A 22728-nucleotide genomic window follows, 5' to 3' on the forward strand; every position below is an offset into this window, starting at 1 on the left:
AAAATCAGACGGTGACAAGTAGTGATGGACGTTAAAGATATTCAGAGACTTTGAGAAACACGTCACTATTTAATCAGCCGTCTTTTCTGAACTTCGTCCGTCCAAATGACGGCTGGAGGCTCGCTGCCTGAAACCATGGAGTGTTTCTATTGATCAGTGAAGTGATCGGATCTTCCTCAGGTGTACTACGTTCAGTACTACATTCAGTACTACATTCAGTACTAATAAATGATAATGATAAATGGACTCACTTATGTAGCACCTTTTCACTGACAACAGCCCCAAAGCGCTTTACGAAGCTTATCACATTCACACCTCATTGGAGGCTACATTCTGTACTACATACAGTACTACATTCAGTACTACATGCAGTACTACGTACACACACTGATCTGGTGCTGCGGAAGCTTCTGGAAGTTTCCGTCTCTGCAGGACTGTTGCTCTCATGTCAGATAAACAATTCAAAGCCGGAGTGTAGTCCAGTCCCCGTTTAGCCCGGCACAAGCAGGCGTGACGGCGCTAGCAGGCGTGACGGTGCTAGCAGGCGTGACGTCGTGACGGCGCTAGCAGGCGTGACGGCGCTAGCAGGCGTGACGGCGCTAGCGTAGCGTTTACGCCTACTGACCTCCTCCCCGGTATCACTCTTTGACTAGAAAACTAAACGACTGGAGCAGATTCTCCCAGGAACCAGTTACAACTCGTACCTGTTCGTTCACAACACCTTCACCTGTTGTCACCTGAGCAGCTTCATCCACACTCTGCATAACTCTAGAAGTAACTCTAGAGGTTCTAAATCTACAAGTTCAACTCCTGCTGAGCTCGAGAACGTTCTCCGACACCTCATGATCATAAGACTCCTCTCTAATCTTCACTAAACACCAAGTTACACGTCTTCTTCAAAAACCTGCACTTCTTAATCAAACCACATGTCAGGACGGCGTGGTCTGCACCGTGTGGCTCCGCGGCAGGGGGCGGGGCTAGTGGGGCGGGGCTAACGGAGGGGGCGGGGCTACGCCCAGACTTGTCCTCCACTGCTGCTTCACATCCTTGGCTCAGTGAGGCTTGTTACTACGAGAACGACTACAAATACAAGTATTCTGCCTGGTACTTTCATCGTCAACCCATCCGTCAATTGACTTCGAACGTTAACATCTTCATCTTCCTCATCGTCATCGTCTTCACTCACATTCCTCAAACGGCTGAACGTTGTACCGTCAGCTGTAGGAACTCAGAAACACTCAGTAACTCAGTAATTTGTAAGTCGTTTTATTGATTCTCAGTCTGAAACCTGGACCTGGACCAAGACTCTGTCGAGACCCAGACCCAGACCAGACCCTGACCCTGACCCTGTCCAGACCAGACCCTGACCCAGACCCAGACCAGACCCTGACCCTGTCCAGACCAGACCCTGACCCAGACCCAGACCAGACCAGACCCTGACCCTGACCCAGCATCATGTGAGGGTCAAACACACTCAGATGTTTCTGATGGAGGACCGGGTGTGAAACTTGAGCTCAGCTCTTACCGCCACAAACAAACAAACAAACAAACAAACGGAGTGGCGACACTGAGACCTGAAATATCAGCGAAAATAAACCAGAATTCACCTGGAAGCCGTCAGAAGGTGTTGAACAGTTTCTGGACATTTGACTGGATTTTGCTCCAGAAGGTTTCATGAAATTGGTTTTAAATTGAGACTTAAGTCATTTTAACTACTTCCTGTTTGGTTGTCATGAAAATATCAACGTTTTCATCCAGAATACTCCGCAACACAAAGACAAACCTTAAAGATTGAGTTTAAAGGCTACTGGACCCGCAGTGTGAACCGGTCTGAGGAGATGCAGGTTGGATTCCCTATCTCTCCACATGTAGAAAAGCCCTTGAGCAAGACCCTGAACGGTTTCAATGGAGGAGCCGAGCGCCTCGCATGGCCGCCGCCTCCACTGGTGTGAATGAGTGAGTATTGTTTCCAGTGCAGCGGCTCTGAGTGGAGGAAGGAGGAATCCTTGCCCTTGAGCCACAGCAGAACATGCAGACTCGCACTGGGTTGCTCCTCCTGGGGCCAAAACAACAGAACATCTCTGGGACATCTTCATGGGAAGTGAAGCTGGGAACTTTGGGAAACTTCAGTTCTGATCCATTAAGTTTTGTCGCTGCATGGATGCAGAATCGTCTGCATGGCGGTGCATCGGACAAACAATTCAACACCCTCAACGTTTATGGGCGGTACTTCCTGAGTTCAGCATTAGTAATGAGTCAAATATGTTAAATACATAACAGACGTGGACAGTCTGGAGCTCTGGACTCTAAAACCCCCCGACTGTAGGAATCACCACTTCATGTGACAGAGACATTCAGCTGTGCTGTGAAATCTGGCTGAGTAGAGATTATACTACATAAATGTGACTATTAAAGAGTTTTACATGGCTCTCTACCACCGCCTGAGTACTGCCAAACTGCTTCATCCTGGAAATCACATTCACCCATTCACACACATTCACACAGCAGTGGAGGCGGCGGCCACGCGAGGAGCTCAGTCCCTCCATTGGGAGCCATTCGGGATTCACTTTCTTGCTCAAGGGACACTTGAACATGTGGAGAATCGAACCTGCAACCTTCCGATTCCGCTCTACCAAGTGCATGAACCCAGTGCTCACTGGATTTCACTCATATTGTGGATTTCAACTTCCTCCCAACACACTTTCCAGTGTTGATCACATTCACACGCCAGTGGAGGCGATGAAGCTCTCAGAGCACTTTGGGCTTCAGCGTCTTGCTCAAGGGCACTTCCACATGTGGAGGTTGGAATCAAACCTGCTTCCTCCCCAAATATAGTTTCCCCAACTATACTTGGATTCCTTACGAAGAGCCAAACTTCAAATTGGTGAATTCCTGGTTTATTCCTGGAAATCCCACGTAAAGTTTCCAACTTTCAACATCTTGGAAAACTAAAGAAAAATAACCGGCTTGATTCTGGAGCTTCAGAGTCGCACCTGCTTCCAGATGTTAGAAGAAGAAGTTTCCAAAAAGAGAGAAAGTGAACTTTTGTTTCCACATCAGCAGCAAAGTGACTCACCTTTAACCAGCCGCTCCGTGGTGGACTGCTTCTCCCGGTCTTTATCCTTCCCTGACATCCTGGACTGGGTGTGTGTGTGTGTGTGTGTGTGTGTGTGTGTGTGTGTGTGTGTGTGTGTGTGTGTGTGTGTGTGTGTGTGTGTGTGTGTGTGTGTGTGTGTTAGGGGTGGGGGTCAGATCAGGTCAGTGTGTTGCTTCAGCCCCGCGAGCCTGGAGCAGCGTCCGACACCTCCGCCCGGACCCCGGGGGGTTCTGGGGAGGGGGGGGGGGGGCCAGCGGGATTAACGAGAGGAGGCTAATAATCTCCGCTGGCCTGCAGCGACATTTACTGGGAAATTAAAGTGCCAAATTAAAAAAAGGAAAAGAAAAAGAAAAAGGAAAAGGAAAAGGAAAAGGAAAAGAAAATACTTAAAAAAATAAAAAAATAAGAAAACGTTCCAGAATAAAAGTGGCGGAGCTGTCAGGAGCAGATAATAATACCTGTTAAACCCGACAGCGCTAATCCGATTGAGGGACTCTTTCCCAGCTAGTTAGCCGCTAACATGTTACCGGAGTGCCGGAGGCGGCAGCAACCGGCGGCGGCAGCCCGACACCCGGCGCGCATCTTCCGCGTGAGGCGGCGGGGAAACGGTGACAGCAGCACCGGCGGATCGCGCTCATTCACCGGAGGAAACACCGAGACTCCTCCCGAAGATGCAGCAGAGCGGACAGCCGGAGTCTTGACAGCGGATCCTCCCTCCTCCAACTCCTCCCGCTCGGATTAAACTATAATCTGACAGCTCGAGGAGGAGTGCGGCGGATTTCCTCCAACAAGGCGGGGGGCGGGGGGCGTGGTGACGGTGCCATGGAAACCAGGCACGTGGTGCGCGTGCTGCGTTCATGGAACAATGGGAGGAAAAACACGGGATTTCTCCGGAGCGGAAGTGACGTTGGCACTGCTGGAAATACATGTTCGTACGTCAACGTCGCCGCCATATTGGACCGGGCAAATTGTCTTTGGGCTCTTAGTTTATTCAGTGCAATAATTTATTTTACAAATTACAGTTATAATATGAATAAAAACAATAGTAATAAACAGAAGCTGACCCAAAAAACACAAAAGATGGGATGAATTCTGAAGCACTATATCCTTCTAATTACCAGAATGCCCAGTGCTGGCAGGGGGATTACATGAAGAGGCAACATGGTATCCCTGCGCATGAGTCGGCTTTGTCCCAGTGAGACCAGTTCCAAAACAGCGACTTTGTGTGTTTGGCTGGCTGTCCCTCTGAACCCGTCCTGTGATGGATGGATGATAAATACTTAAATATCACTAGTACTTTCACCAACTGGTAGCACAGCACACTCTGCATGGATTCTTTCTTGGACAGTAGTACTCCGCACTGAAGCCACATGATGGAACATAGTCACTGTTTCCAAATCGAACTTTGAAAATCATTTAGAGACGTATTAAACTGGAAGATGAGTTGGACCTGCAGGAGACGTGAGGCCGTCTCTGACGTCACTGATCTTTACATCGAGCCAACACTAGATAGCGCTGTTGGTTCACTGTAAACTGCGTGCTTCTCTGCAGACTGCATGAGGAAGCTGTTGGAGAAACAAAACAAAAAACACAAACAGATACAAAAACTTTGAGATTTATTGAACTTGAAAATAGCATCAAATTCCACTTAAACATTCATGATAAGTAAATACCTACAACATTACACTGAAAGAATCACCAACCACATATAAAAACCATGGATGCAGAGGATCAGTTCGAAGAGAAAAGAGCAGCTGAACAGCTAAAAAAAAAAAATGAAAAAAAGTATTAAAGAGAATCTATCATGTAAACACAAAGAGCGAAGGCCATGCACAAATCAATCATCTAATCAGTTAGTTGTTAGAAATGCTGGTTCGTCGAGACGCTGGAGCTTCTGCTTCCGTCTGGAGTGTCACCTGCTTGTGTTCTTGTTTTGTTTTTTTTAATTCGTCACAGAGATATGACTGTACTCCAGAGCCCTGTTATTTCACAGAACAGCACAAACATCACATGCAAAAAGTCTGAATTGACTGTGGAGGAGAAGCACCACAAGGCCTCGTCTTCTTCCCGCGCTGAGGAAGGACCGGTGGTTTGAACCTTCAGCAGCAGGAGACGTCAGGAAACGTCTAACGTAGAGAAACTACTGGAGCAGTCAGCAGGACGTGGTCAACGTCAGGTGTAGGCACTCGTGGCTCTTCAACAGTGCACAGCGACAGGAGGAAGGAACTCTATGTCTTTTTCTTGTTTTCCTTTTTGGATCGCACCGGACATTAAAACAAAAATCAAGTCCTGCCGAAGCCGGGGCGGCTTCACCAGGTCCAGACTTCGAGCTGTCGAAGTGTTTCACACACGGATATGTTTAAACGACGTCGTTACGTACACGGACTGACGGGGAGTCTTTGGTGCGACAGAAGACTCAGCAGAAGCGAACAGTGAGCGTGAGATCCGACGGCCCGCCGGCCTCGTTTCCTGATCAAGACGTCGTTAAAATTACAAAACAAAACAAAAAAAAATTTAAAAAAAGGAGTGTTGCGTCACAACGGAAACCCACAAAAAAAACAAACACATCTGGAGTGTACTGTATGGCTATACTTGAGTCCTTCATTTCAGTTCAGACGTGGAATCTTCTGGTCGGCTCGGCCGGCGGCCCCGGGACGGAGCGTCTCCAACCGGGCAGGTCTGGACCTCCACACCGCCATCAGTCTACCCTGGCTACTATCAACATACCTCCATTAGTACTAGATCAGAAGAAGAGTGTTGAAATTCAAATATTTCTATGTACCTTGTGTATTTAAAAGAAGAGAAAGTCGCAGCATAGATGCAGTTTGTTTTGCCTGAATGTGTTTTGGGAAACTGCACAGTAAGTCGGGTCTCTCCTTTTGCATAAACATCATCTGGACGACGGGGATGCTGAAGACTTAAATGGCTAATGGAACCCTCCATGAGACGTCCAGGGACCTCTTTGAAGGGGAATGGGGGGGGGGTCCTGCAGCTGCCTCACAGCTCCCCGACTCAGGCGAACATGAGAGTCGATACCGTCGACATTAAATTTCTAACTTTACGGGGAGCGTTTTTAGCAGTCGGGCACAAATCCACAGAGGTTTTATTGAGGGGGGGGGGACGGCAGAGGGGTCGGCTTCAGCTGAGCGCGACCAGACCAGCCGGTGCCGGGTCGGCCTTCCTGCATTGTGATTGGTCGTAATCCAAGAAGGCGGACGATATAGAGAAGTTCCAGGAGCGTTCGACACAAACACGCCGCCGTCTTCCTCCGAGTGGCAACTTGGTTCGTCTACTGCATGATGAAGCCGGGCTGCGGCGCCAGGCGCGGCGGCGGCCGCTGGGGCAGCGCCTGCGGGTACTGGGCGAGGTAGTGGCTGGGGTATCCCGACGCGCTGGGGAACGGCTGCCCCGTTCGGGGCGGGATGGGCGGGTACGGCGAGTAGAAGGCAGGAGGCTGCGGCGCGGCGGCGGCAGGAAGTGGATTCAGGGTGGGGACGGGCTGGGACGGAGGAAGCGGCGGCTTCCTCCTGGGCTGCGGGACCGGGGAGGACGAGCTGCCGTCGGCGTCGGCGAGGATGGAGGCCGCCGCCGCCATGTCCTGAGATCGGGAGGAGGGGACGGACGCCTGCGGCAGCCGCTGGCCCTTCAGCACCATCTCCTGCAGCTTCTCGATCTTCACCCGCCTCAGGTGGGCCAGCTTCCTCTGGCTCTGGTACGAGTCGATGAAGGAGTCCAGCGTCACGTCGCCGTCCAGGAAGGAGTCGGCCATGTTCTGTGGGGGCAGGAGGACAGTTTCAGTGTCGTGGCTGATTTATCTTCCAGTGGGAAGACGGGGGACGCATCGAGAGAGAAAAACGTCACTTTAGCACCAAGTTTGACTGGAAATGGTCAAAATCAATTGAAGAAATTATTCATAACACGACTGTGACACAGAAGTAAACTTAAATGGTCTAATCTCCATTCTTAAAACAGCCGGAATCACTGAAGTCTGATCAAACTGAAAAAAACTAAACCGAAAAGAAGCCCTACTAAAATTGTAGGAAGAAAGTCAAATTGACATTTAACAGTCGACCAAATGGTTAAAAACGCTGATGAGGCTAAAACTGTTTCAACCATGAGAAAAGGCACCGGAGCTAAAATGTTGAAATGTTTTAAAAGGTAAAAGCTCTGAAAAGATCAAATTGGCTACAAAAGCAAAGACACGTAAAGGAATATTTCTAAAGTGAAGCCATGACACTTAATGAAAGCGACATCAGTTTTTAGTTCCTGTCAGATGTTTGGTTTTGTTCTTCTTCTTTTCACATCATTAAAACGCTCCAGCGGCTCCACACACATTTCATTTACTGCAAAAATCACAAAAACGCCTCCTTTGGTCATGAAGGTTGCAGAAACCTGTCATAGTGCACAGACTGCAGAACTTGTTAGAAGTTGTTGATGTATTCTTCATTTATATTCACCACAAGTATTTACAGATCCTTTCTGAGAAATAGCGTTTGATGAGGGAATAACGGAGCCGTCGCTTCACGACAGAAAGACAAATATGAAGAAAGGATGAGGGAGAGCTGATTGTGGAAAACAAGCTGCTATTGGACGTTCCGTCTGCGGCAGGAAGGATTTGAAGACAACCAGTGTGAAGCAGATAAACTCCCAGGACAGAAACACGAGACGGGAAACATTCAAGGAAACAGCTCCTGGGAATTCAATTCAAATCTCAAAGATCACACCTTCATTCCAGCTCACACAGAGACAAAGAGACACAGAGACACAGAGAGACAGAGACAGAGCAACAGAGAGAGACAGAGACAGAGAGAGAGAGAGAGAGAGAGAGAGAGAGAGAGAGAGAGAGAGAGAGAGAGAGAGAGAGAGAGAGAGAGAGAGAGAGAGAGAGCCCCCTCAAAACAGACAAAGAAAGAGACATACAGGCAGAGAAAGACAAATGTCCCCAAAAAGGACAGGTCTAAAGAGAGAGATAGACAGGAAGTGAAAGAGACAGACAGACAGACAGACAGACAGACAGGAAAAGAGAGGGACAGACAGACAGGAAGTGAGAGGGAAGGACAGGAAGAGAGAGAGACAGACAGGAAGATAGAGAGACAGGAAGTGAGAGGGACAGACAGGAAGAGAGAGAAACACAGGAAGTGAGAGGGACAGGAAGTGAGAGGGACAGACAGGAAGAGAGAGAGAGACAGGAAGTGAGGAGGACAGACAGGAAGAGAGCGAGACACAGGAAGAGAGAGAGACCGAGAGGAAGTGAGAGGGACAGACAGGAAGTGAGAGGGACAAACGTATAGCGAGAGCTCACCTCTGTCTCCTCTTCTATCTTGGCTCCCTCAGCTTGCAGCAGAGCCAGGAGAATGTCCAGCGAGGAGTTTCCTGAATTGTGGTCTGTTAAATGACAAAACAGAGGACAGGTTATCCTTCTGTTGACGGTTTGAAGGAGTCGGCGCTGACGGACTGGCAGCATGTTGAGATAAACAAAGGTGAATTCAGTGACACACGTAGCACACAACGCTTCAACAGATACTATAATACTGAAGGTTCCATTCATACAGCGCTCAAATGAAAAGGCAAAGCTTTTGGTCGTTTGTTTACATGACAACGGTGCTCAGAGCCAATGAGAACGCTCAGGGCCCAGCTCCTTGTAGAAGGCATTAACGCTGCTACTGTGCACTGTGACCATAGTAACTGTAACAGTTCTGCACATGCTCAGTAGAGACAATCAGAACGTTTCCTCTGTAGTGTCACGACTCCCAGTCCATATTTTCCCGGACTTGGTAGTTTTATTTTGACAGTCACCATATTAACAATCCAACTTGGTAGTTTTATTTTCACAGTCACCATAATAACAATCCAACTTGGTAGTTTTATTTTGACAGTCACCATATTAACAATCCAACTCGGTAGTTTTATTGTGACAGTCACCGTAATAACAATCCAACCTGGTAGTTTTATTTTGACAGTCACTGTAATAACAATCCAACTTGGTAGTTTTATTTTGACAGTCACTGTAATAATCCAACTTGGTAGTTTTATTTTGACAGTCACCATATTAACAAACTAACTTGGTAGTTTTATTTTGACAGTCACCATATTAACAAACCAACTTGGTAGTTTTATTTTGACAGTCACCGTAATAACAATCCAACTTGGTAGTTTTATTGTGACAGTCACCGTAACAACAATCCAACTTGGTAGTTTTATTTTGACAGTCACCATAATAACAATCCAACTTATCACACGCCGCGTTGGCGTGTTGAGCGCCGGCGCCCGCGGTGTCGGTAGAACGGAGTCTTGTTAAACTTTTCCCAGGAATGTTTTTGTGCGCCGTTGTGGGAAATGGTATCTTAAACTGTCTCTTTGATCTGAAACCGGATCTTGATGATCAGTCACTTTGATCGTCGGTACGGATCCGAGATCTGCTTCCCTCGCTTCGTACAGCGTGCGAGCATAGCGGCCTGACAGCTCGGTGATTGACAGCGTGGGAACTCTTTGATATCGCCACCAAGACGAGTTCTGACAACCCGGAGTGGCTCGTTAGCCTGGATCCGGGTGTCAGCGGTGAAGACAGCCATGTGCCCCCCAGGAAAGCACCGTGGATGGAGGAAGTTGAGGAGAGGAGGGTGGAGCTGGATGTTACTCCACGGAGAAGCAGGTGGCTGAGTTTCTACGGTCCAAGGGGGACGGAGTTGGACTGTAATGACATGGAGGCCTGCCACCCTCTGACCAGGAGAACCGCCAGTGAGACACCAGCGGTAATACTCCGGTTCACAAACACAAAGTACTAAATGGCCCTGCTGAAACAAGGAAGGAAGCTGAAGGGAACCAATGTTTCCATGAATGAGCACCTCTCCAGACATCCTTCTGATTTAGCCTGGAGCACCACAACTTATAAAACTGAGAAAAATACAGAACACTTGGACTTCAAATTACAAAGTATTCATAAAACTGAACGGGACCCCCGAGGAAGCCAGAGTCATCTGCATACGCAGCGTCACTGAACTAGACAAATACCAATGAATGTCACTGGATTATACTGCATCATCATGGCATGGACTGGATTAGGACTGGACTGGACACCGAGAACACAAACATGGCTTCACGCACTGACAGAACTCACTGTCCACCTGGGGACATGAACCACATCGCACAGAGGACACGTGACCTCCAAGAACTGGAGATGAAAACTTTTGAGTACACCGATTACAACATTCTGGACGTGGAACAGGATCTAGACCCGGACAAGAACTCTTTCTCCACCATCAACAATACCTGCTGATACTATACAGAAGATCAATAGAACCAGGAGGTCAAATCTTTGGGTAAATGATCAATTATTCATTTTAACAGTAGAAGCTTATATACAAATTTCAAAGAAATGAAGGATTATCTGAATACTTTTTCACAACCTTTCAATATCATTGCAATATCAGAAACATGGATGAATATTGAAAGAGGAATAAACTTTGAAATGGAGGGTTATGAACTCGTATATAAAAACAGAGAAAACCAAGGGGGTGGAGGAGCGGCTCTATATAGAGATAAAACATTAGAGTTCAAGGTTCCAGAGGGAACGACCACTGTGGTGGATAATGTTCTGGAATGCTGGTCAATTGAAATCTGCAAGAAAAATATGAAAAATATCATTGTGAGCTGTATATATAGAACACCAGATTCTAGCATTGGAACCTTCAGTGAATGGATGGAAAGTATGTTTTCAAATATCGATAGTAAAACAGTTTTTATATGTGCAGATTGGAACTTTGACCTTTAAAATACCAGCAACCATATACCTACAAACGAGTTTATTAATACTATGTACAGTATGAGCTATGTTCCTAGAATCAGCAGACCCAGTAGGATTACATCTAGTTCTGCTCCTCTCATTGACAACATATTCACAACTGATATTGATAATAAGGAAATTAGTGGATTATTGATTAGTGACAGTAGTGACCATCTCCCAGTATTTACAGTTAATAATACAAACCTTGGAAAAAAATTGACAAAAAAACAGACTACAGACGAGTAAAGACAGAGGAATGGACTGTTGGGATGCAATATATAATGATAACAATGTTTACCATATATATAATGAATTCCTAAAAATATTTACCTTATTATATGATAAACACTGACCAATTAGGAAATACAACAAAAAACTAGCATATCATAGTAATCGTGGAAAACAACAGAATTACAAAATGCATGTAAAAAGAAGAATACTCTTTACAGCGATTTCATTAGATAGAACTATAGAGGCAGAACAAAAATATACAAAATATATAAATAAGTTAACTAATATTATAAGAGTGAGTAAGAAAGATTATTATAAAAGGATATTAGAGGATAATAAAAACAACATTAAAGGAACATGGAAGATACTAAATAATATTATAAGAAACAGCAATACACACAATAGTCTACCTAAAGTATTTTATTGATAAGAAGGTGGAAAATGATAACATGAATGAAGTAGTGAACAGATTTAATGAGTTCTTTCTAAACGTTGGACCTGAACTAGCAGAACAGATCCCTGATACTGGGAGTTATGGAGAGCATATACCTATACATATCTATCTATATACTTATATACCAGAAATAAATCCTAGTTCTTAGTTTCTTAAAGCTGTGACAGAACAGGAAATACTGGATATCGTCACTAAAAGCAAGAATACAAACTCTACAGATTGTAATGATAGTGATGTGTCACTAGTGAAAAGGGTAATAGAAGGAATCTCCAAACCATTAACATACATATGGAAGGTTTCATTTCAAACTGGCTCATTTCAAAATAAAATGAAACTAGCCAAGGTCATACCTCTATATAGAACTGGGAACAAGCGTCATTTCACTAACGATAGACCCGTCTCATTAGTACCACAATCCTTAAAAATACTGGGAAAACTCTTTAACAACATATTGGACTCATTCTTAGAAAAACACAACATACTTGCAGAGAATCAGTATAGATTTAGATCAAATAGATCAACAACACTGGCAATAACTGAAGCAATAGAACTAACCACCAATACTATAGACCACAAGAAATATACTGCAGGGGTGTTCATAGACCTGAAGAAAGTATTTGACACAATCAACCAGGACATATTGATCGATAAGCTGGAAAGACATGGTGTCCTGGGAATAGTACTTGATTGGGTCAAAAGTTATTTAAGTGTGAGACAGCAGTTTGTAAAGGTGGTGAGTATTCCTCATCATGTCTGGAGATTGTTGGTGGCGTCCCCCAGGGGTCAGTATTGGGTCCCAAACTTTTTATTTTATATATTAATGATATGTATAAGGTTTCTAAGCTACTGCCATTTGTACTGTTTGCTGATGAAACTAATATTTTTCACTCAGGGGACAACATAGTACAGCAGGAGGAAATAACTACAGAAATGAACTAATTAAAAAAAAATGGTTTGACAGCAACAGATTCTCATTAAATTTAGGAAAGACAAAAATAATGTTATTTGGCAATAGTAAAACGAACGCACAGGTGAAAATAAAAGTGGAGGGGGTAGAAATTGAGAGAGTTCTGGGGGTAATTATAGACGACAAAATGAGCTGGAAACCACATATCAAACATATATAGAGTAAAGTCTCAAAAAACATCGCAGTGCTGAATATAGCAAAGAACTCCATACTCTATACTGCTCACTAGTCTCTCCTTATTTGCAGTACTGTGCTGAAGTTTGGGGCAACAACTACAAAACCACATTCTCTTCAATAAATATCCTTCAGAAAAGAGACATACGGATCCTTCACACAGCCGCTCATCAGGAACACACAAACACAGTATTACTCAAGCTTACTGACACTGTGCAGTACCAAACAACACAAACACAGTATTACTCAGGCTTACTGACACTGTGCAGTACCAAACAACACAAACACAGTATTACTCAGGCTTACTGACACTGTGCAGTACCAAACAACACAAACACAGTATTACTCAAGCTTACTGACACTGTGCAGTACCAAACAACACAAACACAGTATTACTCAAGCTTACTGACACTGTGCAGTACCAAACAACACAAACACAGTATTACTCAAGCTTACTGACATTGTGCAGTACCAAACAACACAAACACAGTATTACTCAGGCTTACTGACACTGTGCAGTACCAAACAACACAAACACAGTATTACTCAGGCTTACTGACACTGTGCAGTACCAAACAACACAAACACAGTATTACTCAAGCTTACTGACATTGTGCAGTACCAAACAACACAAACACAGTATTACTCAGGCTTACTGACACTGTGCAGTACCAAACAACACAAACACAGTATTACTCAGGCTTACTGACACTGTGCAGTACCAAACAACACAAACACAGTATTACTCAAGCTTACTGACACTGTGCAGTACCAAACAACACAAACACAGTATTACTCAAGCTTACTGACACTGTGCAGTACCAGACAGCACAAACACAGTATTACTCAAGCTTACTGACACTGTGCAGTACCAAACAACACAAACACAGTATTACTCAAGCTTACTGACACTGTGCAGTACCAGACAGCACAAACACAGTATTACTCAAGCTTACTGACACTGTGCAGTACCAAACAACACAAACAATGTTCAGAGCAAAACATCATCTACCACCAGGGAACGGGTAGAAAAGTGTTTTGTCCATCAGTATGCGGGGTGAGAGTACTGAACGGGTTTAGTGTGGAACTAAAGTAATGTCCAAATATGAGACAGTTTAAAATGCTGTATAAAAATATGATTTTCAGGAGGTGTGAGTATGAAGAAGGTGTGGCCAATCACTGGGCTACTTTAGGGGAAAATGTCTCGTCATTTATTTTGGTTATTTCTATTGTTCGTTTCTTTCCTAGCATTGATTAGTTTTGCTCGTCTCGCTTGTTTGTGTTTGTGTGTAGTGTTTGTGTGTAGTGTTTGTGTGTATTGTGCTCGTATCGTACATGTAGATTTATATGTGGGACTGTACATGTGTAAATGGATGAAGGTATTAGGCTACGTGTGTATGTTTATATGTAATAATGTATTTAGCGTGAGTGTTTAATTAGTGTGCATATATTATAGAATGTTAGGTACATCTTACTCACAGCATTCGCGTTCTGTATGATGTGTGTACTATGTGTGCTTGTGTGTGGGTACAGGTGTTTGTGTCTGTCTGTACATATGTGTGAATGGACGTGTATGTACATTTATATTCTATGTACTGCACAGGACATGTATGTGGCTGTTTGTACGTGTGTACGTGTGTGCGTGTGTGTGTGTGTGTAAGCGATGGAAGGAAGTTAATTATGCTATTTACTTTAGGACAAAGGGTGGAAGTAAATAAGTTTTACTTCTCACTCCTTTTCAAATACTCATCTGATTATATTTTTCTTGATTTATTTTGATATCATTATTACTGTTATTCATTTATTTATTTATTTGAGGAAAACTTTGTTGTTGTTTTTCATTTTCCTTATTTTTTGTTTTTGTTTTGTACCTTGATATTCGTAATAAATATTTCAAACCAATTGTCACCATAATAACAATGCAGCGTGGCGGTCTGTCCACTAGAATGTCCTCCCAGTGTTCATGTTCAACTAACAGCACCAACTAGTGGCCCATCATGTAAACTACATGGTTTTCAGAACGTTGCTGTGTAAAGGTGAAATGATGGGTTGCAACTTGAAGTATTGTGGAGTAAACAGGGCCTCAGTATTTACACCACAGGACCGAGCACTAAAAGTAGACGCCGGGTTCACCTGCTTTTATTTTTATCCGTTTAAGTTCACAAGTGTCCGTTCCTTTGGACGCTCCTACGTTTTTCTACAGCTTTAAGAAAAACTGCTGTGTCACACCTCGCACCATGACTCGGGAGTAATCAGCAAGAAGATCGGAAGCTTGAAACAATAACATGTCCAGTAATGTGGACAGTGCCTGCAGGCTGCGAGGGGAAATATGCTGGAAGTGTATTATTCACTTATCAGAGCACTTCTTGGAAACAGGAAATAAGCAGCTCGATGTGTCATAGTGACGTCGTCCCTCAGCAGAGTGTCTTTCTAAGAAGCGTCTGGAGCTCTGATGCAGGACAGGTGGAAACTGCTGGGCACTGTCCACAAGCTGGGACCAGTCCAAACTTCCTCTGTGTCCTTTGAGGGTTAACACACTCTCACACACACACACTCCTACCCGGGAGACAGACAGACAGACAGACAGACAGACAGACAGACAGACAGACAGGTTACCGAGCTCCCCACGCCTCAGTTGAAGTTGTCTCATCACAGCAGAGACGCAGGATTAACCTGGTGTCCCAATGAGGGACTGATTCCATCCTGAGGTTTTCTAAATCAACGCGGGTCAAACTGAACCAGGAGTGAGATCTGGTCAGAGTGAGGCTCCGTTCACTCTGCAGGTCGTGATGCCAGGATCACATTCTGACCCGAGCGTTCACGTTCCACCTCCATCAGACCCGACGGGTTCAGGCTCCAGAGCCCAGAAGACGCTGCAGACTAAAGTAAACATGGACGCCACGCCGGTCAGCACCAGGGTTGCCAGATGTGGCTCGCCGTTTCAGCCCCAGCAAGGTAAAAGTCACACCTCGATAAAGAGCAGCCCAGAGCTCAGCCTGTGGAGGAATGATGGTAAAACCTCAAACGATTACGTTTCAAAAGAAAACGCCGTAAGTTCAGTATTACGATTTTCCAAAGTACAAGTTCACTTTTAAATCGTTCACTTTCTACTAAATCTTGTGAATTACTTCAAACGGTCCAAACATTATATCGTTGGAATTATTTGCCAAAAACCCAAAAGTTAACAATTTAAAGCATTTTTAATCCTGAAGTCCAGGGGGTCAAACATAAGGCCTGTGGGCCAGCACCAAGCAAATGGCAGAAACTTCACTGAAAACACTTTTTTTCTAAAAAAGACACTAAGAGTCTGTATTTCACATCAGAAGGTTTCTTTAAAATTGGCTTTATTTGGAGATTGTATGAATTCATGGTTTGTTTTTGTTTGGTTTAGTGAAAATCTCGACATTTTCATCATGTATACTCTGAGTCACAACAAAGAAAAACTGCAAGGTTCTCCCGTTCCTCCTGTTCACCTCCTCCTCCTGTTCACCTCCTCCTCCTGTTCTCCTCCTCCTCCTGGTCTGGTCGCTCCAGAAACCTTCAGTATTCTAAGTTTCTAGCTCCTCCTTGATTTTCCTCATTTGAATATTGGATCATAGGAGCTACATTCAGAATCTGCTGTGTCTGTGTGAGCTGGACTGGCTCCGCCCACACATGCCCATCTTGGGAAGAGGAGGAAGTACTTCCTCTCGTGGTGCCATGTGCCAGAGCAGAGCTGCCTAATTGTGGGAGGAGTCAAAGGGAGGGCCTACCTTGATTGGGATTGACTAAACCAGTAGAAAGTCCATTTAGCATAATAACCTTTAAAATGTAAATTTAAAGGTTATTATGGGAGTATTTTACTAAAGTAGTATCCTAGAAAACACACTGTAGTTAAAATGTTTAATAAAAGTTATTAAATTAACGGTTTTCTCCTCTATGAGCACAAGAAAGTGTATAAATCCAATCTGTTTCACACCATGGTCTCAGTACGTCCTAAATCCAGCGCAGGAATCCATGAGCGTGGTGGCGCGTTGACCAAAGGTATGACGGAGCTCCGTCCTGCTCCGCCCTCCCCGCAGCTCCACTGGAGGAATGCCCCGGCTTCCTCCCACACAACTACCGCAGACTCGACCCAGGATCCAGGACCAGAGCGGGAGTGTCGCACGGCTTTATGGTACCGGTGTTCTCAACCGCGGTGGGACGTCGAGCTTTTAGCTCGGAGGGTTTAATAACTGGCGGACTGGTTTCAGCTTTATGGGTGGAGGCTGCAGACGCTTAAAAACCAAAAGAATGACGGACGTAAAAGCAGAGGAAAGATGGTCAACACGCCTCGGTACATGAAGCAACAACCCAAACTGCTAGAAAATATAATGGAATAAAACACAAAAATCTAATAAGTGGTCAATAATGTCAAAAGATTTAACAAGAATTTAAATGTGATCTCAAGATGTTTAATGCTGATACGTTATTTTGTACTGTGATTTGAGAAATAAATTACAGACTATAGAGAACAGAAGAGTATAAGATGACTTGGGCAACAGCAGGCAAACATAAATACCATAAACTGTATAAAGATAGACGTACAAACCAATAGAACTCATTCTTTCAGTGTTATTCAAACGGAAGCAGGTGAAGTCCAAACCATAAATCATTGACTCACTTTATGATGTAATAAAAGTATTACAGTATTGGGGGAAATAGTGAACCTGCCCCTTAATGTAATATTGAACATTTTTAGGTTTTGGCTCAGAGTCTGGTTCCATTATTGACCAGTTATTAGATTATATTTGATAACAGTGTGGGTGGTTGTTCCTATGGGCTCTGGCAGGCCTGGATGTTAAGGCTCCATGCTACAAGTAAACAAGTCATAATGTTGTCCAGTAACAACAAACAGTAATTGTGATAAACAGAGACACTTTATTTGTGTTTGTTCATCTGAAGAACAGTGCTCTTTCTCTTGGCTCGGACTCACAGCAGCTGTGACAGGAGTTCTGTGTTTCCGAGTCGGGCCCGGTGAGGAATCACGAGGATTCCCAGTCAGTGGTTCTAAAGGGTGAGCCGTGTCCAGACGGCCGGCTTCTACAGGAGAGTCTGAGAGGTCTCTGGGGACGTCCATATCTTGCTGCTCAGTATAACATGTCAGCGTAAACCTTGTAGGAATGTTGTTTCACAGATTTTTTAAAAGGTACGGTGATAAGTTCAGCTCTGCTCTTTGTTCCTCAGACTTTCCAATGCCGAGCTGTTTTTCTTGTTCGGAGTGGCGTCGTGACGAAACCTGCTCCAGCATCCAGAGTCATGCAGGTCAGCATGTCTGCGAGCATGAAGTCACAAGGTTCTGGTATATTAAATATGTGTGATGTTTATATCTATACAGCTACGACCCGGTTCTCCCGAGGCAACGTCGGATTGAAATTTGGTTCCGAGTCCAGAAACAAGTGGAATGCAGCGTGAACACCATCAGAGTAAAGTCTGGACCTCCAGCAGACGACATTCTTTCAGTTATTCCAAATGAGGCAACATGGAGAGCAACTCCTCTGGGGGGACCTCAGGTCACGGCGGAGAGGCGACCGTCCAGACAGAATCCTCAAGAATCCCGACTGCAGGGTGGAAGTCCGGAGAGAAGCAGAGTTGTTCTTTAGAGTTGTTCCAGAAGGTTCTACTCCTCGTTCTGATCACCAAGAGCCAGATTCATTTCTGCCACTTGCATGAAGAACCTCGTGATGCAGGTTTGACGTAAGGCCACAAGCTGGCGCTGTTGGTTGTATTTGTGAAGAAACTGGACTGGGAGTCCCGACACTCTGGAGACAAACTGTCCTTATCGTCTGTCTACTGAGCACGTGCAGAACTACTACTTAGTGTTTACACAGAGAGGGAGTCGGATCGTTTTTTCAAAAAGTCGCAAATTCAGTGACTCTGAGGACCGTTGTCATGGAAACAAACACCCACGGTGTCGTGCAAGTGGGTCTTCAGTCAGAGGAGACGGTGATTGAATGTCGGTGAGGATGTAGCTTCGCTTCAGCGCCCTGTCCTGTGAAAATGACGGCGTCACCGACTGGGAGGAGGGCAAGTCAAGACGTCAACGAGGGTTCTACCTGAGCTTCGGCTGCGTCAACTCAGGCTAGTTCTTTAGCAAAACTGAGTTCATAACGACCAGCCGCGGTCAATTAGTAGCGCCTGAATATCAACGAGTGAAGAAGCAGTCGTCCGGTCATTTGTCCCGATAGAAATAGAAATAGAAATCGTGCCACTGGTTTCAGACAGTCTGGGGGGGGGGGGGGGGGGGGGGGGGGGGGGGGGGGGCTGTTGTACAGGACGAACTTCCAGCCTGCAGTGACCTGGAGTCTGAGGAGTGAAGCTACACACACTCAAGCTGCCATTCTCTGGAGAGCAACACCCACACACACAGTGTGGGCCTGGAGATCATGAGACGGCCATTTAGTAAACGACTCCACGTCGACCTTGGCTGGGAATCTGACGGGGTCCCATCATGCACCACTCACTCCCCCCCTCCCACTGTGGCTGCTTCACACCAGCTTGCCTGGCAGCACAATGGCCAACTGACGGCTGTCGTCCTCGGAGGCAGAGCCTGGTGGCTGTGGTGGTGGGTGGGGTGGTGGTGGTGTGTGTGTGTGTGTGGGGGGGGGGGGGGGCACCGGACAGTGAAAGGCGATGCAGCCGCCGCACATTTCCCGGAGATAACGACGAGTTACTGTACAGTGAATCCCTCATGTGGGTCAAATGGGCGCCGCCGTCCTTCTCCAGCTGGTCCGCAGCAAATCCACAACTAGGATGATGTGGGGGCGGGAAGCTGTGTGTGTGTGTGTGTGTGTGTGGTGGTGGTGGGGGGGGGGGGGGGGGGCACACACACACACAGCACCCACTAACCTACATTTGACAAAAGCCATCGCGGCTGACAACAAACAAAGCCACAGATTGATGAAGAACAGCGGCGCTGTATCGACTCAGTGAACAGCAGCTGGAGAGGAGATGGTTTGTTTACTGTCCTGAACAAGCAAAACATGTCTGAACACCGTCAACATCAACAACCCCATCAACACCGTCAACATCAACAACCCCATCAACACCAACACCGTCAACATCAACAACCCCATCATCACCAACACCGTCAACATCAACAACCCCATCATCACCAACACCGTCAACATCAACAACCCCATCATCATCAACACCGTCAACACCCCCAACATCCAGCTGTTAGGAGCAGGGGGCTTTTCAGGACGATGACATTTATTCGTTTTTATGAATTAATTCTTTTTTTTTTTTTAAACTTGAAATACTTTACCTTTAATCAGAAATATTTAAGTTTGGTAAATTGTCCATTTTCTTCACGGAAGAAGTAGTTTGTTTTTAGATGTGGTGGAAAGTTTGAATCCATTTCAAAATATTCATTATTATTCAGTCTAGACATTCGTCTCAACGAGATTAGCTGCGAGAAAAAAGATCAAATCAATTCTCTTAATACATTTTCAGATAAATTCCACTTTATATTTTTAAAAACAAGTTTCACCCCAAAAAAATCTTTCCTTATTTAAAGAGGAAAAATATTCAATTTTTTTAACATCAATATATGTCTTGATGAAAAAGAGATTGTTTGTTATGAAATTTTGTCCTTTTTTTTTTCCGCCTTAAAACAACAACAACAACCCAAAAAGAAGTGACATCATTTCCTTATTGTGGAAGAAAAAGCATAAAGCTTTCATGTTCTCCAACATCTGGACGTGTTGCAACGACTGACAACCTTTCAGCTGAACTTTAAGGAGCTGGCAGGAAGGAGCCAAAGTCGAGGTTTTATCAGCAGCGAGCGGCTGGAACGCTGTTTTCACCGCGCTGCTTAGCAACCGCTGCGTCAACAAGGTCACAAGTATCGTCACGCCGTCTCTTTCAAACTCCAGGAAGTGCTGTGAAGGTGTGTCGCAGAGGAAAAACACAGCTTCTGCCAGAAATCAAGATCGACCTGAAGGCAATTTGATTCTGCCTCGTCAGCCGAGGCTGCTGGGAAATTGAGGAACTGGACTGGCGGGTCTGTGGGACTCGTGCTCGCACACAATGAGGCCAAGAATCGTTGCATAAGACCTCAGCCTCCAGTAAATAACCAGCATTACTGAGGCAGCGAGTCACAGTGGAGCTGAAGCCTCACACCACAGGTCTGACACACACACACACACACACACACACACACACACACACACACACACACACACACACACACACACACACACACACACACACACACACACACACACACACACACACACGATCCAAATTGGATTGTTGTTACGGTGACTGTCAAAATAAGAGTACCAAGTTGGATTGTTATTACGGTGCCTGTCAAAATAAAACCACGATGTTGGGTTGTTATTATGGTGACTGTCAAAATAAAAGAACCAAATTGGATTGGTATTACGGTGACTGTCAAAATAAAACCACCAAGTTGGATTGTTGTTATGGTGACTGTCAGAATAAAAGTACCCAGTTGGATTGTTGTTACAGTGAATGTCAAAATAAAAGTACCAAGTCCAGAAGAATATAAACTGGGAGTCATGACACCACGGAGGAAACTTTGTTCTGATTGGCTCTACTGAGCATGTGCAGAACTACTTACTACTGCTGTGGTGCTCATGGGTGGTAGCAGCATTTCCTCCATCGACACGGAGACTCAGAATGTTTTCACAAAGTTGCATTTTACCCCAGCTTCCACTGGCGGAGTCAGACTGTTTTCAAAAAGTTTCACCTTGGGGGCTTTTCCACCAGAAAGAACCAGGTTCTAGTTCTGGTCCAGGGTCAGCCTTAGCACCAGTTCTTGGTCTTTCCACTGCCAAAGCCCCGGCCAAACAGGAGCTAAACTGGTGCTACGCTGGCCCCAGCTGGGGGCGGAGTTATCTCTGGAGGTATGGCTTCCTACAAGGCGGAAGCGAGGTTGTACCGGCTTTCTGAAAACTACAGCGAACACGGAGCCCTGGAGTGGTTATACAGAAAAAAATAAAAAAAATACGCGTGGGAACGATATAATAAGTCGTTCCCTGAAGTTAATAATACGAGGGAACGGGATTATTTAATTTTAGCAGTTTTGCTTTGTGTTTTTTTTTTCACACTTTTCATGGTGACATCATTATAACTAAGGTCACGTCCAGGTCTTATTTCACGTTCTGACCGCCGGCTGAGGAGCTGCAGCCGCTGAGCAATGCAGTGTGAGGCTGCAGGGGGCGCTCCGCTCCGAGACGCTCCAATATTATTTTCTAACCCACAGAACTTCTTTATAATAAATACTTTTGCTTCATCAGCAACTAAAAAACAGACTACAAACTACTGTAAATAAAAGCTTGGATTTTATATAAGCCTTTTAACGGCTTCATGTGAAAGAGAACTTTACTCAGAGTGTTTATGTAGGTTGTCATTGGAAACAGCTTTTAAAGCAGCGTTCTATCATTCTACACCTCCAATGTTGAAGCTTTTGATTCAGACACACCCAAGAAATTAAGTGAAAGGAGCAGAAATTCACAGTGTAACACCCAAATGTTGAAAAATAAGACCCAAACTCATACACATGTTATTTTGTTTTCCCTCTATGTCCACTCCAAAGCACCACCAAAGAACCGGTTCTTTTTCCACCGTTAACGGAGCCAAGTGAGAGCCACGTCATTGCGTCACTCCAAAACGTGATACGTCACTGATTTCAACAATTTAACACCGACAGCGCTCATCCAGGAACCAGGAGACGGACTGGATTCATGGGTTTAGTCCGGGTCGCTCCAGCTAGTCTGACCTTTTTTCACGTCCGTCTTTGTCAACTTAAAGCACAAGTGTCTGTTGTGTCGTCATTTAAACAAATGGTGAGAATGTGAGCGGCCGCCGTCTGGCCTGTTTCTTCACTTGTCCTGTGACTGACTTCAACTGAGAAATGAAGTAATCCGATACGGTCTCCCGCAGGATGAAAGGTGAACGAACCAAACGCACCAGTACCGCTTCTCAATGACTTCATGGATAAACCAGTGTCCAAATTCTGAGAGGGCTTGTCAGCA

At 45.1% G+C, this 22728-nt stretch overlaps 2 protein-coding genes across 3 annotated transcripts in view; both read right to left on the reverse strand.

The window, feature by feature from the left end:
• The window catches only part of ppp3cca (protein phosphatase 3, catalytic subunit, gamma isozyme, a), a 44283-nt gene extending 41122 nt beyond the window's left edge, over positions 1–3161 (reverse strand). For both annotated transcript variants that reach the window (XM_080480258.1, XM_080480257.1), the window contains exon 1: positions 3077–3161. In XM_080480258.1, coding sequence (XP_080336384.1) covers positions 3077–3134 — 58 coding nt within the window. In that variant the 5' untranslated portion in view covers positions 3135–3161. The remainder of the gene's footprint in view (positions 1–3076) is intronic.
• Positions 3162–4699: 1538 nt separating this feature from the next.
• vps37ba (VPS37B subunit of ESCRT-I a) overlaps positions 4700–22728 on the reverse strand; it is a 30240-nt gene continuing 12211 nt past the window's right edge. The window contains exons 3-4 of the mRNA XM_080480406.1: positions 8400–8482; positions 4700–6869 (exon numbers count right to left, since the gene is read on the reverse strand). Coding sequence (XP_080336532.1) covers positions 6387–6869; positions 8400–8482 — 566 coding nt within the window. The 3' untranslated portion in view covers positions 4700–6386. The remainder of the gene's footprint in view (positions 6870–8399; positions 8483–22728) is intronic.

This window comes from Lipophrys pholis (genome assembly GCF_963383615.2).
Source record: "Lipophrys pholis genome assembly, chromosome: 14".
Classification (NCBI taxonomy): Eukaryota; Metazoa; Chordata; class Actinopteri; order Blenniiformes; family Blenniidae; genus Lipophrys; species Lipophrys pholis.